General features: G+C 42.2%; 1 protein-coding gene across 1 annotated transcript in view; it reads left to right on the plus strand.

Annotated features, from left to right (window-relative positions):
- Nucleotides 1-2610: 2610 nt before the first annotated feature.
- arfgef2 (ADP-ribosylation factor guanine nucleotide-exchange factor 2 (brefeldin A-inhibited)) overlaps nucleotides 2611-19182 on the plus strand; it is a 32366-nt gene continuing 15794 nt past the window's right edge. Inside the window, exons 1-21 of the mRNA XM_086159829.1 lie at nucleotides 2611-2948; nucleotides 6497-6527; nucleotides 6847-6970; nucleotides 8264-8410; nucleotides 10144-10323; nucleotides 11736-12039; nucleotides 12136-12270; nucleotides 12384-12487; nucleotides 13217-13350; nucleotides 13717-13951; nucleotides 14107-14206; nucleotides 14623-14762; nucleotides 14940-15048; nucleotides 15134-15323; nucleotides 15427-15538; nucleotides 15625-15830; nucleotides 16778-16862; nucleotides 18260-18431; nucleotides 18537-18688; nucleotides 18773-18901; nucleotides 18998-19156. Coding sequence (XP_086015955.1) covers nucleotides 2783-2948; nucleotides 6497-6527; nucleotides 6847-6970; nucleotides 8264-8410; nucleotides 10144-10323; nucleotides 11736-12039; nucleotides 12136-12270; nucleotides 12384-12487; nucleotides 13217-13350; nucleotides 13717-13951; nucleotides 14107-14206; nucleotides 14623-14762; nucleotides 14940-15048; nucleotides 15134-15323; nucleotides 15427-15538; nucleotides 15625-15830; nucleotides 16778-16862; nucleotides 18260-18431; nucleotides 18537-18688; nucleotides 18773-18901; nucleotides 18998-19156 — 3114 coding nt within the window. The 5' untranslated portion in view covers nucleotides 2611-2782. The remainder of the gene's footprint in view (nucleotides 2949-6496; nucleotides 6528-6846; nucleotides 6971-8263; nucleotides 8411-10143; nucleotides 10324-11735; nucleotides 12040-12135; nucleotides 12271-12383; nucleotides 12488-13216; nucleotides 13351-13716; nucleotides 13952-14106; nucleotides 14207-14622; nucleotides 14763-14939; nucleotides 15049-15133; nucleotides 15324-15426; nucleotides 15539-15624; nucleotides 15831-16777; nucleotides 16863-18259; nucleotides 18432-18536; nucleotides 18689-18772; nucleotides 18902-18997; nucleotides 19157-19182) is intronic.

Below are 19182 nucleotides of genomic sequence, written 5' to 3' on the forward strand. Positions count from 1 at the left end.
GAAAGACACAGTCAATATATTAGTGATATTTATGGGCTTCTCAGTTGTGCACTTGTAATGATGCATGTGTTATGGTACGCTCACGAATCTCCATCACTTTGATGTTCTTTTTTTCCCCGTCTCATTGTTTGATTATGTGTTGACCCTGTCCTTTTTAAAAGAGTGTGTGTGTGTGTGTATGCGTGCGTGCGTGCGTGTGTGCGTGTGTGCCTTGCTTTTTTTGCCTTCAAAGGTACAACTGGTGCTGGTGGGTATTCTGTCTTTTTCATACCTGATATTAAGCCCTGTAATGAATGGCAATCTGAATGGATGGGTTTTAGAAATTAATGTTAATTTATTTTCTTTAACTGTACCACTGGACACTGGAATGGTAACCACAGTGAAGTTATTTATTCTCTAATCATTTGTCTGAGTATTTTTCTTTCCTTGTACACTTTCTATGATTTTATTTTTTTTTAATGTTTTTTTTCTTTTAATGATCAATATTTTTTTGTCTTCTTAGATGCTATTGCCCACTAGAGATGATTCAATTAGGTTAAGGTTGATTTGGTTATTTTTGCAAAAAAATAACCAAATAAAAAGACAAAATTGCTTTCCTCATACTGTGAATTATTTTGTGGGAAACAAATTGTATAAGTTGAAAGGTTGTTGTTGTTTTTTTAAGTGATTGAATAATGACCTTTGCTTGCCAGATAAATTCTATAGTATAGATTTGTAATGAAGATTGTCAGTATTTTCATATTGATGCTTTAAAAAATGTACATTTTTATCTTACAATGAAGGTGTTTTAAGTAAGCAGGAGCTATATAAATAATTAGATGTACATCTAATGATTTCTGCTTGGAGGAGCTGGGTAAAATAATAAAGTAATGTGTAGGAACTGTTGGTGTTCTTGCTGACCTTTCTGTAGTTGTTCATAAAAGGAAGTGGCATAAACAGAGCAATTGTTTGTGTGATGTCCCTCATGGTTAAGTGCACAAGTTTATTCTCTCCCCAGGTTTTAAATGTTTAAGCTCTCACCTTGATTAAAGGAAAAAAAAAACAACTTTATTTTAAGTGGCATGTCTTGAAACAGGATTTGCAGCGTTTGACAAAAATGTTTTGAAGCCAGTCATATTCTGTAGGATCCATAACCATAGCAAAGTAGAAGAATTTACCAGCAATTTAACCTGTTAACTCAGGCTGAAGTTTCTCAGTCATCCAGATCATATTATTCACAGACTAATCATACCAACCTTGTTTAATTTCTTGAATCAGAATCCGAAATTCTTTGATTGCCAAGTAGTTTTCTTATACAATAGATTTTCTGTAATTCAGGGCTGCTTACAGACAATATGGAGCAATCATAAAAAGTGAATCTGGAACTAGGGTAGTGCAAAGAGAGTAGGGGTCAACACCATTCAGTGGAGGTCCCAGGCCTTATTGATGAAGCAGGCTTCCGACAGGAAGAAACTGTTATGGAAAGGTTTTGGTGCTGAAGGTCCGTAGTCTTACCTGCAGCCCTGAGCATACAGGTCCTAGGGAGATGGCAGATGAAACGCTGCGGTCTGTCTTTGTCTTTGGTGGTGGAGGCGTACCAGATGGTGATGGAAGAGGTGAGGATGGACTTGATGATGGTGTAGAAGTGCACCATCACCGCTTAACTGGCAGGTTAAACCTGTTTCACTGCCTCAAGAAGAACATCCTCTGTTATACTTTGCTGGCAATGGAGCTGATTTTGAGCTCCCACTTTAGGTCTGGGGAGATTATAGGACTCCATAATGCCAGCTGGGGAGTCCTCCAGGGTGATGGGGGTGGATGGGGCTGGGTTCTGTCTCAAGTCGACCACCATATCCACTGCTTTCAGAGGATTGAGCTCCCAAGATGGTCAATCTTCTACCTGTAGGTGGTCTCATCTCCACCAGAGATTGTTCGATGAGACTGGTGCCTTCCATGAACTTTAAGAGCTTGACGGATAGGTGACTGGAGGAACATGGAGGGAGTAGAGGGGAAAGGACACAGCCTTGGTGGGAACCGGTGCTGATGGTCCGGGCATCGGACAGGTGTTTTCCCAGCTTGAAGGCAGAGCTGAAATCTGCAGAGGGGATCCTAGCGTAGGTTCCTGCTGTGTCCAGGTGTCGTAGGATGAAGTGGAGGTCCAAGTTCCCTGCACAATCCACAGACCTGTAAGTGAACTGCAGGGGGGATCCAGGAGACGTCTTTGATTGAAGACATTGTTAGGTTTTCTCATATGAAGAATACATAGAGTGATACGTCCTGGATTTTAATTTTTTTTTGTATAATTTTCCGCCAATCAACTGTAAATTAGTAATTCTATTGCATGTGCTCTTTCACGTACGTTGGAAGAGGATCTTCCCAGTGTTTAGCGACATCTGCGGGACACCAAAGGAACAGCTTTTGCTATTGACGCGAGCGCCTGTATGCACACGATGAAAATGGCCAATAGTTACACAATAGTTCCATTTAGAGCTCCTTTATTATGCACGTAGTACATTTTGAGTTACGATTTATACATCATTCCTGAAAATGATACGAATTACTGGTTTGTACGGAAGTATGGTTGACGGTTTGTGAACTCCCCGGGGGGCTGTTGTCAAAACCCAGCCAGCTGAATGTCACGTGACATGACGTAGAAGCAGTATGGCGGCGCTGGGCTGAGGTAGCAAGCCTACTGGACTGACACGGATAGCTAGGTTTACGTTAGCTTCTCTTGTCAAATGCTCTTTCGCAGGACCAGGCCAAAGATGACGGCCTGAGAGAGAAGCGGGACGGAGACCGAGAGATGCAGCAGCAACGACAACAACAGCAACGAGCGTCGCAGTTGAAGGCAGAGAACAGTAAAACCAAGAGCATGTTTCTGTCTCGGGCGCTGGAGAAAATTCTCTCGGACAAGGAGGTGAAGAGGAGCCAGCATAGCCAGCTGCGCAAAGCTTGTCAAGTGGCCCTGGGTCAGTGTGTTACCTCTGTATTGTGACTTGTTTAGCCCTGAGTGTTACAGCCCTCTGGGTAGATACGTTTCAGTGGCCTCTCGTCTGTCTTCGATGCTGACTAACTCCCCTGTTAGCATGTGTTAGCATTTGCCTAGCCTCATTAGCAGGTCCGTTGGCGTGTACACGTAGCGTTATGTATGGTTTGTCAGCTTCGTCTCCGCATCTTAATGTTTACTTTGCTGTGTCAACACTCCTTCACGCCACGGTCGCCGCTGCCAACGTCGGTAGGTACGCGGCGGGCCGGTAGCTGCCGTTAACTTGACACGGCTAGGATAGCTAGCAGGACAGACCAATCCCCGTCATGTACGTAGCGCTGTCACCCAGCCGGATTGTCCAGTCTTGTTCTGCGGAACCAGTTACCCTACACCAGGATTCTCTGACGTCCGCGCCTTTCCACTAAAGACAATCAGGGATAGTGTTACACCCACCGGGTATCTTGCCTTCGTGCTGCCCTGCCTGACTGTGCACCTAGGCTGTCACCTGATGTTACTCAAGAAACACCCAAGAAATCTGATCCTGAACTCCATATGTGACAACTGTAACTGTCAATAAATTTACAGTTTGAACTATTAACCAAGACCCAGAACAATGTGGCTGGCATTGCATGTGTTTTGCCTCAACAGATGGATAGAAGCCTTTCAATAAGCACACCTAAATGCCACCCACTTCTCCCACCATTTGAAATACCTGAAATTGAATTAAAGTCACATCAATTTTTAAATGTTGACGTGTCAGATCAGATATTTCATATAATTTGCCAGTTGCTTCTAACATTATGTCAGAAATCATGCTGGACAGGCCCACCTTCTACAATTGGCTTTTTACTGTGTAAAAATATCAGAGCAAATCCGGCTGTGTGACAGCTGAGGCAGAGTAGTTTAAACTGCCCCTGGAGGTGCACATCCTCGGTTGCTGATACTTACTTTTAGGTACATGTATATCCCCATTGAGAAAGTGTTAAACTGTTGTAGAAGCTTTATAGTTGTCAGGTACTTGGCCTGCCATGAACTGAAATTCACCAAGAAATTAAAAAATAGGCAACCATGAGGATTAGCCTGGGTCCTGTGGGGTAATGTGTCCTTTTCTGACAGGAACGTACCCATTATTTATGGTCCCAGAAGAGACTAACAATCCTTTTGACTACATAAAAGGTGTAGTTCCTAACTACTCCACTGTCACAGCAGTTGCCTGTGTGGTGAATAGGTAAACTGGGGGAGCTCCAGGGGCATCTCAGCTTTTCCACTGCCACACATTGACCTGGTATGTTTAAACTTTAAATATGTACAAAGTCACATGGTGCAGTGCACTCGCATTCATCTCCGCAGACTATGGTTAATGAAACATGCAATAGAGAGCGAGATTATTTGTTTGCTTTATGCATTCGTATATTTAGGTCCAGTCCACAGTTTTGAATATCGCTCAATTGGCAATGGAGGGCTGATTTGAAAAACACCTGTGAGGCATCAAACAATGTCCGTTGGAGAAACGTCCGTTATAGCCATGAAGCAATATCAATTTCAATGAAAAGTTATGAGATATCGACATGCACATGCTAGGTGATCCAGTGTATGTTAATCTCATTGATTATGTTTGGTTATGATCATGAGAAATCTGACCATTTTTAAATTTTCAGCTCTGATTTTACTCAAACATTGTGATGAACGCACATGACCTCAAATGGTTGTTTAATCAATGACACAGCTCCTTTGTGACAATTCCATTAGTCACCAAATATGTGAACCTTGAGCGGCCAGAGGAATCTGAGTCTATGCTAGCTGTGTAGCAGTGCCACACTGTAACACTGACTCCCCATAACAATTTTAATATAATTATTCTGTTGCTGGAAGTAGATTTGCACAGATGGGAATTTTGAACTCAAAGAAATGTTAATACACATGCTTATCTTAGGCTTCACTGGAATTTAAATCAAAATTTTACTTTTGTTGTCCACTTAGATGGTATTTCATGAAAGTGTGACAGTTTTTCATGGGCTGGCAGCAGGCCTGGCCAGGGTCAGAGAATGCTAATGTTGCAACGCTCGTGGCTCAATCAGTCGCGGAGGTTTGCCGAGGTGCATGCACAGATAGGGAGCCAGACAGTGGAGGGGAAGTTCAGTTACATTTGGCTGTGCTGTTGGCACAAAGGTATTTGTACTTGTGTACATTTAGTTTTCTATTGACTGTCAAAGCTGAGCATTTATTTTAAAAGCTTTTAAATCACAGCGTTGCATGTGCATAAACTATAAAGTACCATGATGTAGTTCAATATGCATCATATATATATCTATATATAGATATATGTATGTATGTGTATACATATATGTATGTATGTATGTGTATATATGTATGTGTGTGTATGTGTGTATATATGTATGTATGTATGTATGTATGTATGTACCGTAATTTCTGGACGATAAGCCGTGACTTTTTTCACGTAAACAACAATGCGGCTAATATATGGACTTTTTGGGGGGGGCTAACAAGCTTCACGCCGCTAAAACATTTATCCTCGTCACATCGGACCGATGAAATGACCGGGAAATTCTGAGTCTGTTCAACTCCGACGCCGAAGAAGACAACTTTGACGGTTTTAGTGCGCAGGAGGAAGACCAAGATAGCGATTGGCTAGCCGGTGTGGCTTATATTGAGGTGCGCTCAATAGTCCGGAACTTACAGTATATATATATATGTATGTATAGTCAGTCAAGCCAAAGATTATTCATGTCCCTGGCATATTTTAACATAGAGTTTTTTGGTAGTTGGTGTGAGAGAGGAGGATACAGAGAATAGGGTTAGATGGAGAAAGTTGATTCGCTTTGGCGACCCCTGAAAAATATAAATATTTTCAAGGGCCAGTAGCCAGAGTGCAAATATCATTAAAAATTCAAGAAGTTCCACACTGTGACAAATCTCAGAGGATGTGGTCAGAAGGCGAAGTGACACCTGTACTCGGCCAGCAGATATCGTGAGACTAAGGTCATGGTGGAGAATTTGGGCTCTGCTGGTGGCAATGTCTCAAGGCAGACTGTCTATGGACACTGCTGGGTTCCATGAACGCAGACTAGCATGCCACTTCTCCAGATAAGGCACACAAAAGCCTGGTTGGCCTTTGCAAAAACTCATCTGGAGAAGAAGATGACTTCTGGATATCTGTTCGATGGTCAGAAAAAACTAAAATTGAATTGTTTGGCCACAATGGTGTAGCCTTAATGTGGTGTTTAAAAAAAAAAGAAAGACAGACCGAAAGAGGCTGTGTGTGTGCGTGCGTGCATGTTTTATATAGTCACCTCTAACCCACAACAGACACTAGGTGCCACAAATAGAATAACAAAGCTTTGCTGGCATAAGATTTGATAAAGTGCTGCTGCTGACGGGTGCAGGTCTCTCAGTATTAAATGCTAGACTGTAGATGTGAACCTGGATCTGTCATTAAATCATGTCTAAGTGATGCTAACCAAAAAGTCAGATGCTCAGTAGGATTTGATATCTGTGTCTTTGTCCTTACAGATGAAATCAAGGCCGAGCTTGAAAAACAAAAGTGAGTACAATTATACATGCAAGTAACCCCTGGTCCCTGCAGGGATTAAAATTTAATAAATGAATGGACTAAATATCGTGGAAGTATGACTTTTCTTGTGAGGTCTTGTGTCGTGAAGCTGAGGTAAGATTCTGCCTGATGCGGAGAAGATTAAACCATGTCTACTCAGTTGGAAGACTGGTTTGATATGTCTGCTTTTAAAAGAATACATCAATAGTATGGTTTGTGATGTATAGTCTGTTATTCTGATTAATATAAACATGCCGTGTTAGTAATGCTTTTGTACATGAGCTTAACTTTTCCTTCCTCGTTACTGCAGAGATGGCACAGTGGTCCCACCCCGTGCCAACTACGTTGAGGCTGACAAATATGTGCTTCCCTTTGAGCTGGCCTGTCAGTCAAAGTCACCTCGGATAGTTAGCACCTCTCTGGACTGTCTGCAGGTTAATATTCACTGCCACACAAACACACTGGACTGGGCATGCTGGGGATAATTAAACTCAACAGCCTTTACTTCCTGTTCAATCTAGCAGGCGATTTTGCTTGGGACGGGGACGGGGTCCATTACTAGAAGACTGGAAGGATTGAAATCCCGCCACACATGTTTAATAACATGTATTGCTTGCATAATAATAACAGCTCTGCATTCCACACACTCTCATACCCAGAAAGGCTGTTTGCTGTAGCATTTGCTTGCTCAATAAATTTAACCTTTATAAAGGGGTTACTGAGCCCAGTTAGTAACCTTAAAGCCAGTCTCTATCTTTCTAACCTATCCAGTCACTATCTTAACTTTAATATTTTCCTTTCTTGTCCAAGTGACACATTAAATAATAAACCAGAGTGCATGGCGCATCCCTCACAGTCTACACTAATGGCTGCTAAATCACTCTTTCCCTTACCTCTTGTTAATCTTGAAGGATGTAGAAGCCAAACATACACAGGCTGCTATTTCACTTGAATGTGTGCACTTGTACACACATCCCACCCCTAAATTGCTATACTCGTGTAGCCACATTAGTTACAATCCATTAAGTTGGTGAATTTCTGTCTGGTATTTACACCCACTTGAAGGGTAGAAGCTTAAAGTGGAAAACCTGATAACCAGGGTTGACTTGTCTCACCCCAACCACTCGGTATTATGTCAATTTTTTCATTTTGTTGTCATACATTTTTTTTGTGCATGGAAGAGATTGATGGTTTCCCTTGATAGCTGAGGGTATAGCTTGACTTTTTCTTTTATGAAAGTGCTATGTGGCGAGTTGAAAAGAAACAAAGTTTTATATAACTCAGAAACTATGTTTTTATGTTGAATGCATAAATACTCCCAGCTGAAAAGCAATGGAATATGAGGAGGACGTACTAGATATGCAATTTGCATATCTAGGACAGTGCTTATGAATTAAGCACTGAATAGTAGTTCAATATTGTCTGCTGCATATTATCATGTACAGTAAAACTGTATGTGTGAAACTTTAGAATAATCTGTGCATTTCAGCCAAAATATATCTGGCAAGGTTTGCATAATCAGTCCCATGGTGTATGTTTGGCCCCTAATTGAGATCTTCTGTCCCAAAAGTTTTATGTCATCTTTCTGTAGTTTTTCTGCTTCACAATGCGGAGTTAATGATATGAAATGCAACACAAATGCCAATAAAATGAGTCATTACACACATAAACAATGCTCCACTGGCTACCATTGCTGCCTTAACCTGCGCTTTGTCTCTCCATGTCAGAAACTGATCGCATATGGCCACATCACAGGGAATGCCCCTGACAGCAGGGCCCCGGGCAAACGGCTGATTGACCGGCTGGTGGAAACAATCTGCAACTGCTTCCAAGGGCCGCAGACTGATGAGGGAGTCCAGCTGCAGATCATCAAGGTTTGCATGCTCCTTGAATGAGCTTGTCTTGCTGCCAGGGATAGACACTTCAAGCCCTGGACAATTCAAGTTCAAAGTGTTTATTGCCATGTGTACCGGCGGGAAATGTGTTTTCCTGTACAACGAAGACCCTTATCACAGTGGCCAAGTTCATGATGCCGGTCAATGAATTGTAATAAAATGCTTTCTTAGTTTAGGTGTGTTTTCCTGCTGAAAAACAAGTCTCATTCCCCTGACTTAGATGTCGGCACAGGACAAAATATAGTGGTATGATTTAACCTGAATTTTGAAATTTTCCTTATGCTCACCAGGCAGATTGACAAAATCAATCCACAAGTTCATCCATTTCTTCCTCCCGTTAGGGGCCGGGTCGAGGAAATAGTAGACATCGTCTACAACATCCTATGTTCTGGGCAAGAGGCCCATGTCGTGCGCAGGCTAGTTCAAAGCCGTACTTTCCATTATGCTCTGGGATGCCCATGGGTCGTGTATCGCTGAAATCCTGAAATGAGAGTGGAGAACCAGATAGTTTGAAATCTGATCCAACTGTCATACTGCTGCGATCTCCTGACGGACAGGTGGTCTTTTTAATGTACTTTGTCCCCAACCTGTTTTTCCCAAGTGGTGAGTTGGTATGTTTCTAGTATCTTAGTAATCACTTAGTTTGTGTAAACCTACAACCACACATCAATATCCTCAATCTGTCAGTAGCTAGTTGTTCAGTATTTACACAGCACTTGTTTGGTACAAAATTGTGCTGGCAAATACTTGCAGTTTAAGAGCCAAACCAGACATTTTTTTCTATGACAAATATTTTGCCAAACAATTTTGTCTTCATGGGGCATGGATTCATGGTTAATCCAGAATCCAAAACAGCCTTTCCATTCTGCAGTTTGTGCAAGGTGTTTGTTTATTTTAGTCAGGTCAAACAGTCCAGATTGCTGTGGACAAAATGGCATGGCCTTTTGCCAAGCAGCAATACTCGTGGCTTTCTTCTCCCACTTGTATCCTGTGACCAGTGAATTTCTCATCGCATTTTTATCCTTATAAGATTTGAAGGGTCTTCATTCATACATTCTTAATTTGTTACATCCAAATGAGTGTACTTGGCAGCAAAGTCACAAAGAAAGATTTTATTTTATTTTTTTTCCCTTCAGAACAGTTTTAACAAGACCTTTTTTTTTTTTTTTTTTAAGTATGTACTTATGTATATATATTATTTAGTATATATGGTTTTACTTCCTCTTTGTTTGAAAACGGCTGAATGTTCCACTTACATTTGCTTGTCTTGGGCCGGATAGCCTTTTCCTCATTGCTGCTACACCTGATCATACATGGATTTCCTCCTTGTGACTAAAATGCAGGAGCTAGCTGTTTGAAAAGGGCAAAGTCTCCTGCTATTCAAAGCATGTAGTTTTATCAGTGTTGACAAAAGATTAATGGGGTGGATAATAAACATTTGTTTTTCTCTACTTTCACTGTCAGAGGAGACCTGACTGAATATAGACATAATAATAGTAATGACTTGAATGTCAGCCCTGTTTTTATTCTTCCTGCAACAGTCACTGAATTGATAAACGGTTCATTTGGGGATATGGCTCTATAGGAAAGTCCAACAGTCATACAGCAGGAAACCATATAGTTCTCGTCTCTGTTTTTTCTGCAGTTGCACCATCTGTATCCTCTCGGCTAGAGATTACATCTGATAGTCACTTCCCTTTCTCGCTACGCAGGCCCTTCTGACAGCAGTGACCTCCCCCCATATAGAGATTCACGAAGGCACAATCCTCCTTACCGTGAGAACCTGCTACAACATTTACCTGGCCAGCCGGAACCTTATCAACCAGACCACCGCCAAAGCTACGCTCACACAGATGCTCAACGTTATCTTCACACGAATGGAGAATCAGGCTGTTTGTACTATTCATCACTCAATACTAACCATTCTTTGCTGCAATTTTTCTCAGGCTGGGGTGTATGTAACAGAGACGGGAAGTTGTTTTTCATTATGAATATTTCTATCACTCATTAGATTTAACAAAACACGTGTTACATGAATACATGGAGAGCTGAAAGCATTATTTTCATGATCAGATCCCAAATTTATCTGGTATAAATTCATCAACATTTTCAATCAAGTTTCGAATTTGATTATAACTTAACTATTTTTTATAATTCTTTGCTTGTTTTTATTTAGCGCCTTCTTTTTTTCATATTCTTCCCATTGTTTTTGCAGATTTTTCAGGTGATTCTTGTTATGGAAAAAGTTGTGTCCTTAAGTAATTTAATGTCATCCTTACAATTTAGAGGAAGGGTGGGCGGACAGTGGGTGGTGGGTGTGGTGAGCGGTGTGCCGGTGATCTGGGAACAGTTGGTTTGATAAGATGCAGCATCACACGATGGAGCTGAACCCAAAGTTTATACCCATTACCTCTGAGGTCTTTAATTCTGTGATGTATAGAACTATAATAATCTGATATTATGTCATTTTAATTATATATTCAGAATTGTGGGCAAAATACTCTGTTTTTGAGTGTGACTTTTTTCAGAATTGTGGGGAATAATATCACCATCGAACTGAAAAACGTCCATAAAATTGACATGAAAGTTCTTCAAACTAAGACTATCAGACATGAGTTGAACATTTAAAACATCACGAAACCTGTATTTCTAGTTTCATGATTATACATTTCAAATGTCAGTTTACATGATCTTAAATCCAAATGTTAGGCATCTGAGGGCAGGGCTGTCTTCACCCTCATTTACATCAAGGTAACATTTTAGAAAAAGCTGTTCAGTAATCCTGGACTTACTATGGATGTGTGACTCTGGCCTGAGAGTCAAAAGGTCACACAAGACTGGAATTGGCTGCATGTAAAAGTGCTGTGTCTCCACAAACAATTCTCAAAGACTGTCATGGCCAGAAGTATTTTTTTACTTTTACATTTACATTTTACATTTTTAAATTTCTGCTTTTACATTTTTTACTTGAAACTCTGGCACAACAATTTCCTTCAGGATTAATAAAGTTGTTCTCATCTCTCAAGTATTCAAGCTGAATCGTACACCAAAGATTGACCAAGGATTTGAAATGAAGCCATCAAGATATGTATGAAGTGCACAGAGCTTGGTCATCAAAGAAAATGATAATCATTTATTAAGTATAGAATGTCAAGCCTGAGTTATGAATCCAGCCATGAGGGAAAATGTTGAGCTATCCTGGTCTGCATGCTCAGTTGGTTCTCCAACTATCTGGGACAGTTGCCTTTCTCTGTGAGGCCCACAGCCCCTCAAGTGACCTCATCTTTCTCTGGCATCTCTTCAGGCTCTGGAGGCCCAGGAGCAAGAGAAAGAACGGCTGCGTCTCCCCCAGCAGAACCCGTCTCCGATCCCAGGCAGTAGAAAATCTGGGTCTCCTCAGTCCGATCGCACTCCAACCCCGGAGCCCCAGAGCTCCCCCTCTCCAGCAGCCAGTACTCCCGACGTAACTAACACTAACGCCACCTCCACACCACCACCCCCAGACACAGACCAGGACGGAGCAGAGGACATTCCATCTGTTAATGGGGAGTCAGAGGGCCGCAGCACTCCAATAACTGAAGCGGGAGAACCGGTCACACCGTCAAGAGGCAAGTGTCAAGTCTTGCTGACAGGTCAAGTAGTTTTTCCTCATTTCAGATTATATCCTAAAACCTGAGCTCTGCCTTGGTTCACACCGTATTCAGTGTTTGAAGATGAGGGTACTGATGGTGCAGCCCAGAAGGGGGAAGCAGGGGACAAAGCAGAAAGTAAGCCCAGTCCGCCAGCTACCGAAACAGGGGAGGGAGAGCATCAGCCACCAGAGGTTCATGCAGGAGCAGGTCAGAGCCCGCAACCACGGCTGTCTTTGACTCAGTCATCTTCTCCGGTTGATGTCAACATCCCCCGTGTCCCATTATGTTTAAAATTTCTCATTGTGGCTTGTCCCTTGTAGGTGATCAGCTAGCCGAGCAGACCCAGCCAAGGGTCCAAGGAGAGGTTCAGCAGGTGAACGGCATCATCGAGGACCGATCCTCAGTTTCCTCAGCAGACATGCTGGTGAGAAATGTGTGGCATTTCTTGTTTCTTAAAGGCGCAACAACTCACTTCGGTTGTCACATTCCCCTGAGGCACAGAGCGAAAGCTGAGTAGTAATTAAAGAGAACAGGCTTCTGTCAGAAATATTATTTATCCTATTTCCTTCCTTTTACTGATCATAGTTGAGTGGAGCCTTGTGTGATAAAGATCAATACTGAGGGAAGGAGGGGTCAGAGATGTGATATTTGGGTTTGATAGCTGCAAATAATATTTTGATTAAATTGAAACAAAGCGCATGACGTTCAAGGCACTAAATAACTGAAGGTTGGGTCAGAAGTACACAGACATCAAAAAAGTACTTTTGTGTTGATCCTTTTTATATCAAAGGGTTGTAAAATAACAAGTATAAGTAGATTATGGGCTCTTCATATCCATTTTGCTGATTGACTCAGTGCCAAGCAGCTCTGGAGATCTGATTGAAAAATGTGTGATTTAAAATAAACAAATAAAACAGAACACTGTTCTGGGATAGAAAATCCATAACTTTGCTAGAGGAGCAAAAAATTCAGAAGTTAGCGAGGCCTGACCCTGGCCTTAGGGTCTTAAACCTCATCCGCTCCCCCCACAGACATCCCCTGATACAGAGCTCTCTCCACAAATGACAACTTGAAGCGGGATTGTTCCATCCTTGATGTGTTTGTTAGCACGTTCTGCAGACAAAAGGAGACTGACTTTCCTCGTGTATCTCAGGATGCTGAGACCCTGCAAGGAGCCAACAGCGCATCCCGCTTCTCTCATATCCTGCAAAAGGATGCTTTTCTTGTCTTTCGCTCCTTGTGCAAACTGTCCATGAAGCCGCTCGCGGATGGACCTCCCGACCCAAAGTGAGTCACCTATAGATTTTTAAGCAGCTCCATGTCCATTGCAAACGTTGAATATCTCTAGTATTTTGTATGCTTTCTCTCTGCAGTAGTTTCCACAGTAAATATTGCAGCCCTTTTTTGTGCATGGATTTCCCACATTAACATGCACTTTTCTATCCTGTCATTTCCACTTACTTTTACTTTAAAACCCAGTAAATCCACCAGGGAAAAGAAGCTCAAAGAAAAGTCTGTCCTGATAAAACCCCATCAGACCCTTCTGTTCCTGTTCTTCTAAAGTTAGAGTTAAAGGAAATTATTGGAAAACTGTAATTTATGCAAATTTCCTCTGTATTACTGCAGTATAACTGTTGTCTGTGTTCTTCGCAGGTCCCATGAATTGCGCTCCAAGATTGTTTCCCTGCAGCTGTTGCTATCTGTGCTGCAAGGCGCAGGGCCGGTGTTCCGCACCCACGAGATGTTCGTCAACGCCATCAAACAGTATCTGTGCGTGGCGCTTTCTAAGAATGGAGTCTCCTCTGTACCCGAGGTCTTCGAGCTCTCGCTCGCAATCTTCCTCACCTTGCTGTCTCACTTCAAGGTTCATCTTAAGATGCAGATTGAGGTGAAAAGCGTTAGAGTGATGATAATAATGCATTTTAATTGAAGGTGCCTTTCTTGATCCCCAAGGACACAGTACATGATGTTTGTGTTTTGGAATTCTAAGTGAAATCGTGCAACAGTTCTTAAAATCTCCATTCCTCTTTTGCTGTTCCTCAGGTGTTTTTTCGAGAGATATTCTTGAACATTCTTGAGACGTCCACCAGTTCCTTTGAGCACAAGTGGATGGTGATCCAGACACTGACACGCATCTGTGCAGGTGAAAAAAAAAACACAAGGGATCCTTGTATTGATTTTTATCGGAACATAAAGGAAGAATTTTGTTAACATTGGTAGGGGTTGTACTAGTATACAGAAATTAAAATTGGCATCTTTTTTTCATTCTTTTTTCCGCTCCTGTTTTTTCAGTCCTCCTGACATTTATCTTGTAATTGCCAGTGTTGTTGCTTTGCAACGTTGATTTCACTTTTTAGTGACTGAATTTACTAAATGTTACAGTGGAATTCATAAATGGAAAAGGATCTTCTAATGCTGCTGCAGGAAAATAAAGCTCTAGATTGAATGGAAAACATTTTAACATCAAAGTGACTTTGGGTTTGGAAAAGTCAGACACATATTTAATTGTTATTACTCTGTAATGTATGTGTCATCACTGGATGATATTGTCTCTTCCAGATGCCCAGTGTGTGGTTGACATCTACGTGAACTACGACTGTGACCTGAATGCTGCAAACATCTTTGAGCGTCTTGTCAATGACCTGTCGAAGATTGCCCAGGGCAGGAGTGGGCAGGAGCTGGGGATGTCTCCTCTGCAGGTACACACTGCAATTAGTTTGTCTTCCCTTTTACTGAGATGCAAATTTTAGGATCTGAAACTAGGGGTCTGATCTTTTCTGATCAAGGAGAGGCAACCTTTTATCAATGTGCTTGTTTCTGATGTTGTGTTTTGTGTTGAAATCTTCTATGCATATGTGGCTTTGTAAATCTCACAGGAGCTCAGTCTGCGTAAGAAGGGTTTAGAGTGTCTGGTATCCATACTGAAATGTATGGTGGAGTGGAGCAAAGACATGTATGTCAATCCAAACCTTCAAGCTAGTCTAGGTGAGTGTTCAATATGTGAATGATATACACGATACTCCACAAAGTGGACTCAGCACATTATATTTGTGACATGATGTTTCTGCAGGCCAGGAGCATCCGTCTGATAATGAAGGATCTGAGCTGAAGCTATCGGAGCAACTAGTGGGGCGACGAGACAGCGTTAGCTCTCTGGAATCCACTGTCTCTTCCAGTATCCCCACATCCCAGGTGGACCATCCCGAGCAGTATGAAGTTATCAAACAGCAGAAGGACATCATTGAGCACGGCATCGAGCTGTGAGCCTCTTTATCTCGATTCACCATGGTCTGTTTTTGGTATGTCAGTACCGGTATCTAAAGACAGGTGTTCTTCTTTCCACTCTGCCCCCTTTCCTGCCAGCTTCAACAAAAAGCCAAAGAGAGGCATCCAGTACTTGCAGGACCAAGGCATGTTGGGTTCCACAGCTGAGGACATAGCCCAATTCCTTCATCAGGAGGACAGGCTGGACACGGTCGGGGCCACACGAGCAGAACCGTCCAGTGGTGAGACACAACAGTGTCTGTCATGGTTGTGACCCCCTCGCACCTGTGCTCACAGACCCAGGTGGGGGAGTTCCTTGGTGAGAACATCAAATTCAACAAGGAGGTGATGTACTGCTACGTGGACCAGTTGGACTTCTGCGGGCGAGACTTTGTGTCGGCACTGAGAGCATTCCTGGAGGGCTTCAGGTTGCCGGGTGAGGCCCAGAAGATCGACAGGCTGATGGAGAAGTTTGCTGCTCGATATCTGGAATGCAACCAGGGGTATGACTCCTCTTTACTCATAAATTACATAACCCTACCGTAGATTAATATCAAAATGTCATGGCATGGAAGAACTTTTCTTTCTGAGACAGGTACTACTATTATTTAGTCACTGGAGTTTAGATTTCTTTATATTCATATATTCTGTAATCAGACATCTTATGTCCCTCTGATTTAAAAAAAAAATATTCCGTGGTTTCTTTGAAAGATGAATTGCGGTGCAGTTTACAAAAATTGCCCCAAATAAGAACCCTTCCTCAAGTTAGAGGGGACAGAAAAAGAAATGAACCAAAAAGGTGAAGCAAACTCCACATATTGAAATGGACTTCATTTATTCAGCTTTTTTCGTCCTGATCACAGACCACACGCAGCACCTTTACATGATGCACATACATGCATGCATACACAAGTATTCTTGATATAATTGCTCCTGATACTGCTGAATCAGGAGCAATTACAGGGTCTTTGTGTTGCTAGAAGACACTTTTACATGGTTGAACTCCGTTTTAACCAGTCACCTCAGAATGTAAGCCAGTCACTTTACTGCCTGAACAATTGCAGCCCAAGAATTCCAGTAAGAATAGTTGTATGCCAAATTATGCTGGCTTGTATTTATGCTGGCTGTATGAACTCAGGTTGCATTTATTTTTGAAAAGAAAAAAAGGAATATGGATGTCATCTATTGGATATATTGAGATTTATGGAATCTGGAAGAATTTATGAGCATAAAGGTCACCAAGTCCATCACTTAGACAGCCAGACCCTTTATTCATACATAGCTGGTAGAATAATGTTGGCTCTGACAAATACCAGGAAAAAAATAGAAATGTATACAAAATACTTGTATTGCCCAAGTTTTTGCAAACTTCCATATTTGGAACACAGGTTTTGTAAGCAGTCTGCTCAGTATCCCGCTAACATAAGTTCTTTTTGTTTTCCTCCTGCAGACAGACACTGTTTGCCAGTGCTGACACAGCCTATGTCCTAGCCTACTCCATCATCATGCTCACAACAGACCTCCACAGTCCCCAGGTGAGGATTTTTTTACTGTAGGACCACCACATCATGGCATTTAGCAGCACAAAGGCTATACTCGTGCCACGTCTGGATTAGCAGCGTTCTTGTTTAGTCACCAAAACACCACTGCATTGTTTAGTGCCGGGCACTTAGAGGAAAAACAGCATTTCCAGTCAGAGAATCACACCCAGTTGACCAAACATTGCGCCGCAGTTTATTGCATCCTGTGTGTGGAAAGTCCTGGGCCCTTTGATTTCCGTGTCTTCTTTGCACCGTGGAGATGAATGACAGCTTTCTGCAGTCTATCCATCACACAGTGGCTCCGCAGCTGTTGCATTTGAGACTGATTTATCACCAATGATAGGCTGCTATGGCAGAGGAAATCACACCTGAAATTTAAAGTCTGGGAAAACCGGAGCCTGACACACAAACTGAACAGCAGGAGACACAGTGTGTGTGAGAAATAGTGAGGCATCAGGCAGCAGCAGAAGTTTTATTGACTACTGTAAAAACACGCTGTAAATCCAATGACGCGGTCTCCTGTGAACAGAGCAGAAGACCGTCTTTGTGTCCTTTTGGAGTTTAATGACACAAGAGACCTCAGTCCAGTATGATGTGATGAGGTTTCCACTTAATCCAGAAACCTTTTCTCAGGAATGAGAAATAAAAGAAGAGCAACCCGACAGTCAAACACTTTTTAATCAGATAGGAAAATTGTGACTATCAAGTCCTTAGTTGATATTTTTAGTCAAAGCACCATCGCGTAACAAAATGGCTTCTTTGTGTCTGTCTACCATGTACAATCAGATGCTGGAATTATTTCCTGGATTCTCCAACATCTGTTCATGGAATTCACTCAAAGGCTGTTTTCAGTTAGCTGCCTCAATCAAGTCATTCAGCCACTTCAACTTTGGTCCTGTGCTAGCTTACTACATTTTATCCTTCCAGGCGAATCACCTTTCCTCTCTGCTGTGTTTTCAAAATTTGGAAAAAAAAAAAAACATAAATAAATCTTGATAAATTGTTGGCATCATCTGACAAAACTACCATAAATCTGTAAAAGTGTGATTTTACTGATTGAATTGTTGAATAAAAACGCTCCAAAAATTAACCTTCAAATCAGAGACCAAACGGTAACCTAAAGAAGAAATTTTCTGGAAATGAGCAAGAAAATACCTAAAAATTAGGATGTTAAAGAATTATACTGAAGGTGAAATCGGGTATTGCTGAAAAATGTCAGTATTCATGTTTCACAGCATCACCTAGTCTTAGTTATGTGGTTAAATTACAAAAAAAAAATGTTACCTCACTTTGCTAAATTTTTCCACTTACTTTTGTGGATAAACTCATGAGGGCTCTGATAGGTAGAGAAAATACACCTCTAATTATCATTTACTGTTCAACCTGTTTAGGTAAAGAACAAAATGACAAAAGAGCAGTACATCAAGATGAACCGTGGTATCAACGATAGTAAGGACCTGCCAGAGGAGTATCTCTCGTCCATATATGACGAGATTGCTGGCAAGAAGATTGCCATGAAGGAGAGCAAGGAGTTTTCAATCACGCCCAAGTCCTCCAAGCAGAGTGAGCTGTTATCCTTCTGTTTCCGATGAGTGTCCTTCACAGGCCGCCTGGCGTGTCACCTTGGCTCAGTGGGTTTAAAACATATTTCTGCTGTGTTCCCTCCAGGTGTGGCCAATGAGAAGCAGCGTCGCCTGCTGTACAACATGGAGATGGAGCAGATGGCTAAAACTGCTAAAGCTTTGATGGAGGCTGTCAGCCACGCTCAGGCCCCCTTCTTTAGTGCCACACACCTGGAACATGTCCGGCCAATGTTCAAGGTAGGTAGATTATTTTTTTAGCTCAGAAGGGGGTGTTTAGAAGGCCAAAAGCATAATGAGGTGGTTGTGATGTTGGCAATCTAGTTGGCGTGGACGCCCCTGCTAGCAGCATTCAGTGTTGGGCTGCAAGACTGTGATGACCCAGAGGTGGCTTCTCTGTGTCTGGAAGGCATCAGATGTGCTATCAGGATTGCATGCATCTTTAACATGCAGGTACACTCTTACTTACTGTATTCACACCAGCAGCGTTGTCCTGATTGGCATGGTTAGTCCATCTGTGTAGTAGCTGAGTGCACTTCCTGTCTGCAGCTGGAACGAGACGCCTATGTCCAGGCCCTGGCCAGATTCACCCTGCTGACAGCCAGTTCCAGCATCACTGAGATGAAGCAGAAGAACATCGACACCATCAAGACCCTGATCACTGTGGCCCACACCGACGGAAATTACCTGGGCAACTCCTGGCATGAGGTGACCCCTCTACGACATGATTCACA

This window comes from Fistularia commersonii, chromosome 14 (assembly GCF_037954325.1).
Source record: "Fistularia commersonii isolate RoL2024-O1a breed Wild chromosome 14, RoL_Fcom_v1.0, whole genome shotgun sequence".
NCBI lineage: Eukaryota > Metazoa > Chordata > Actinopteri > Syngnathiformes > Fistulariidae > Fistularia > Fistularia commersonii.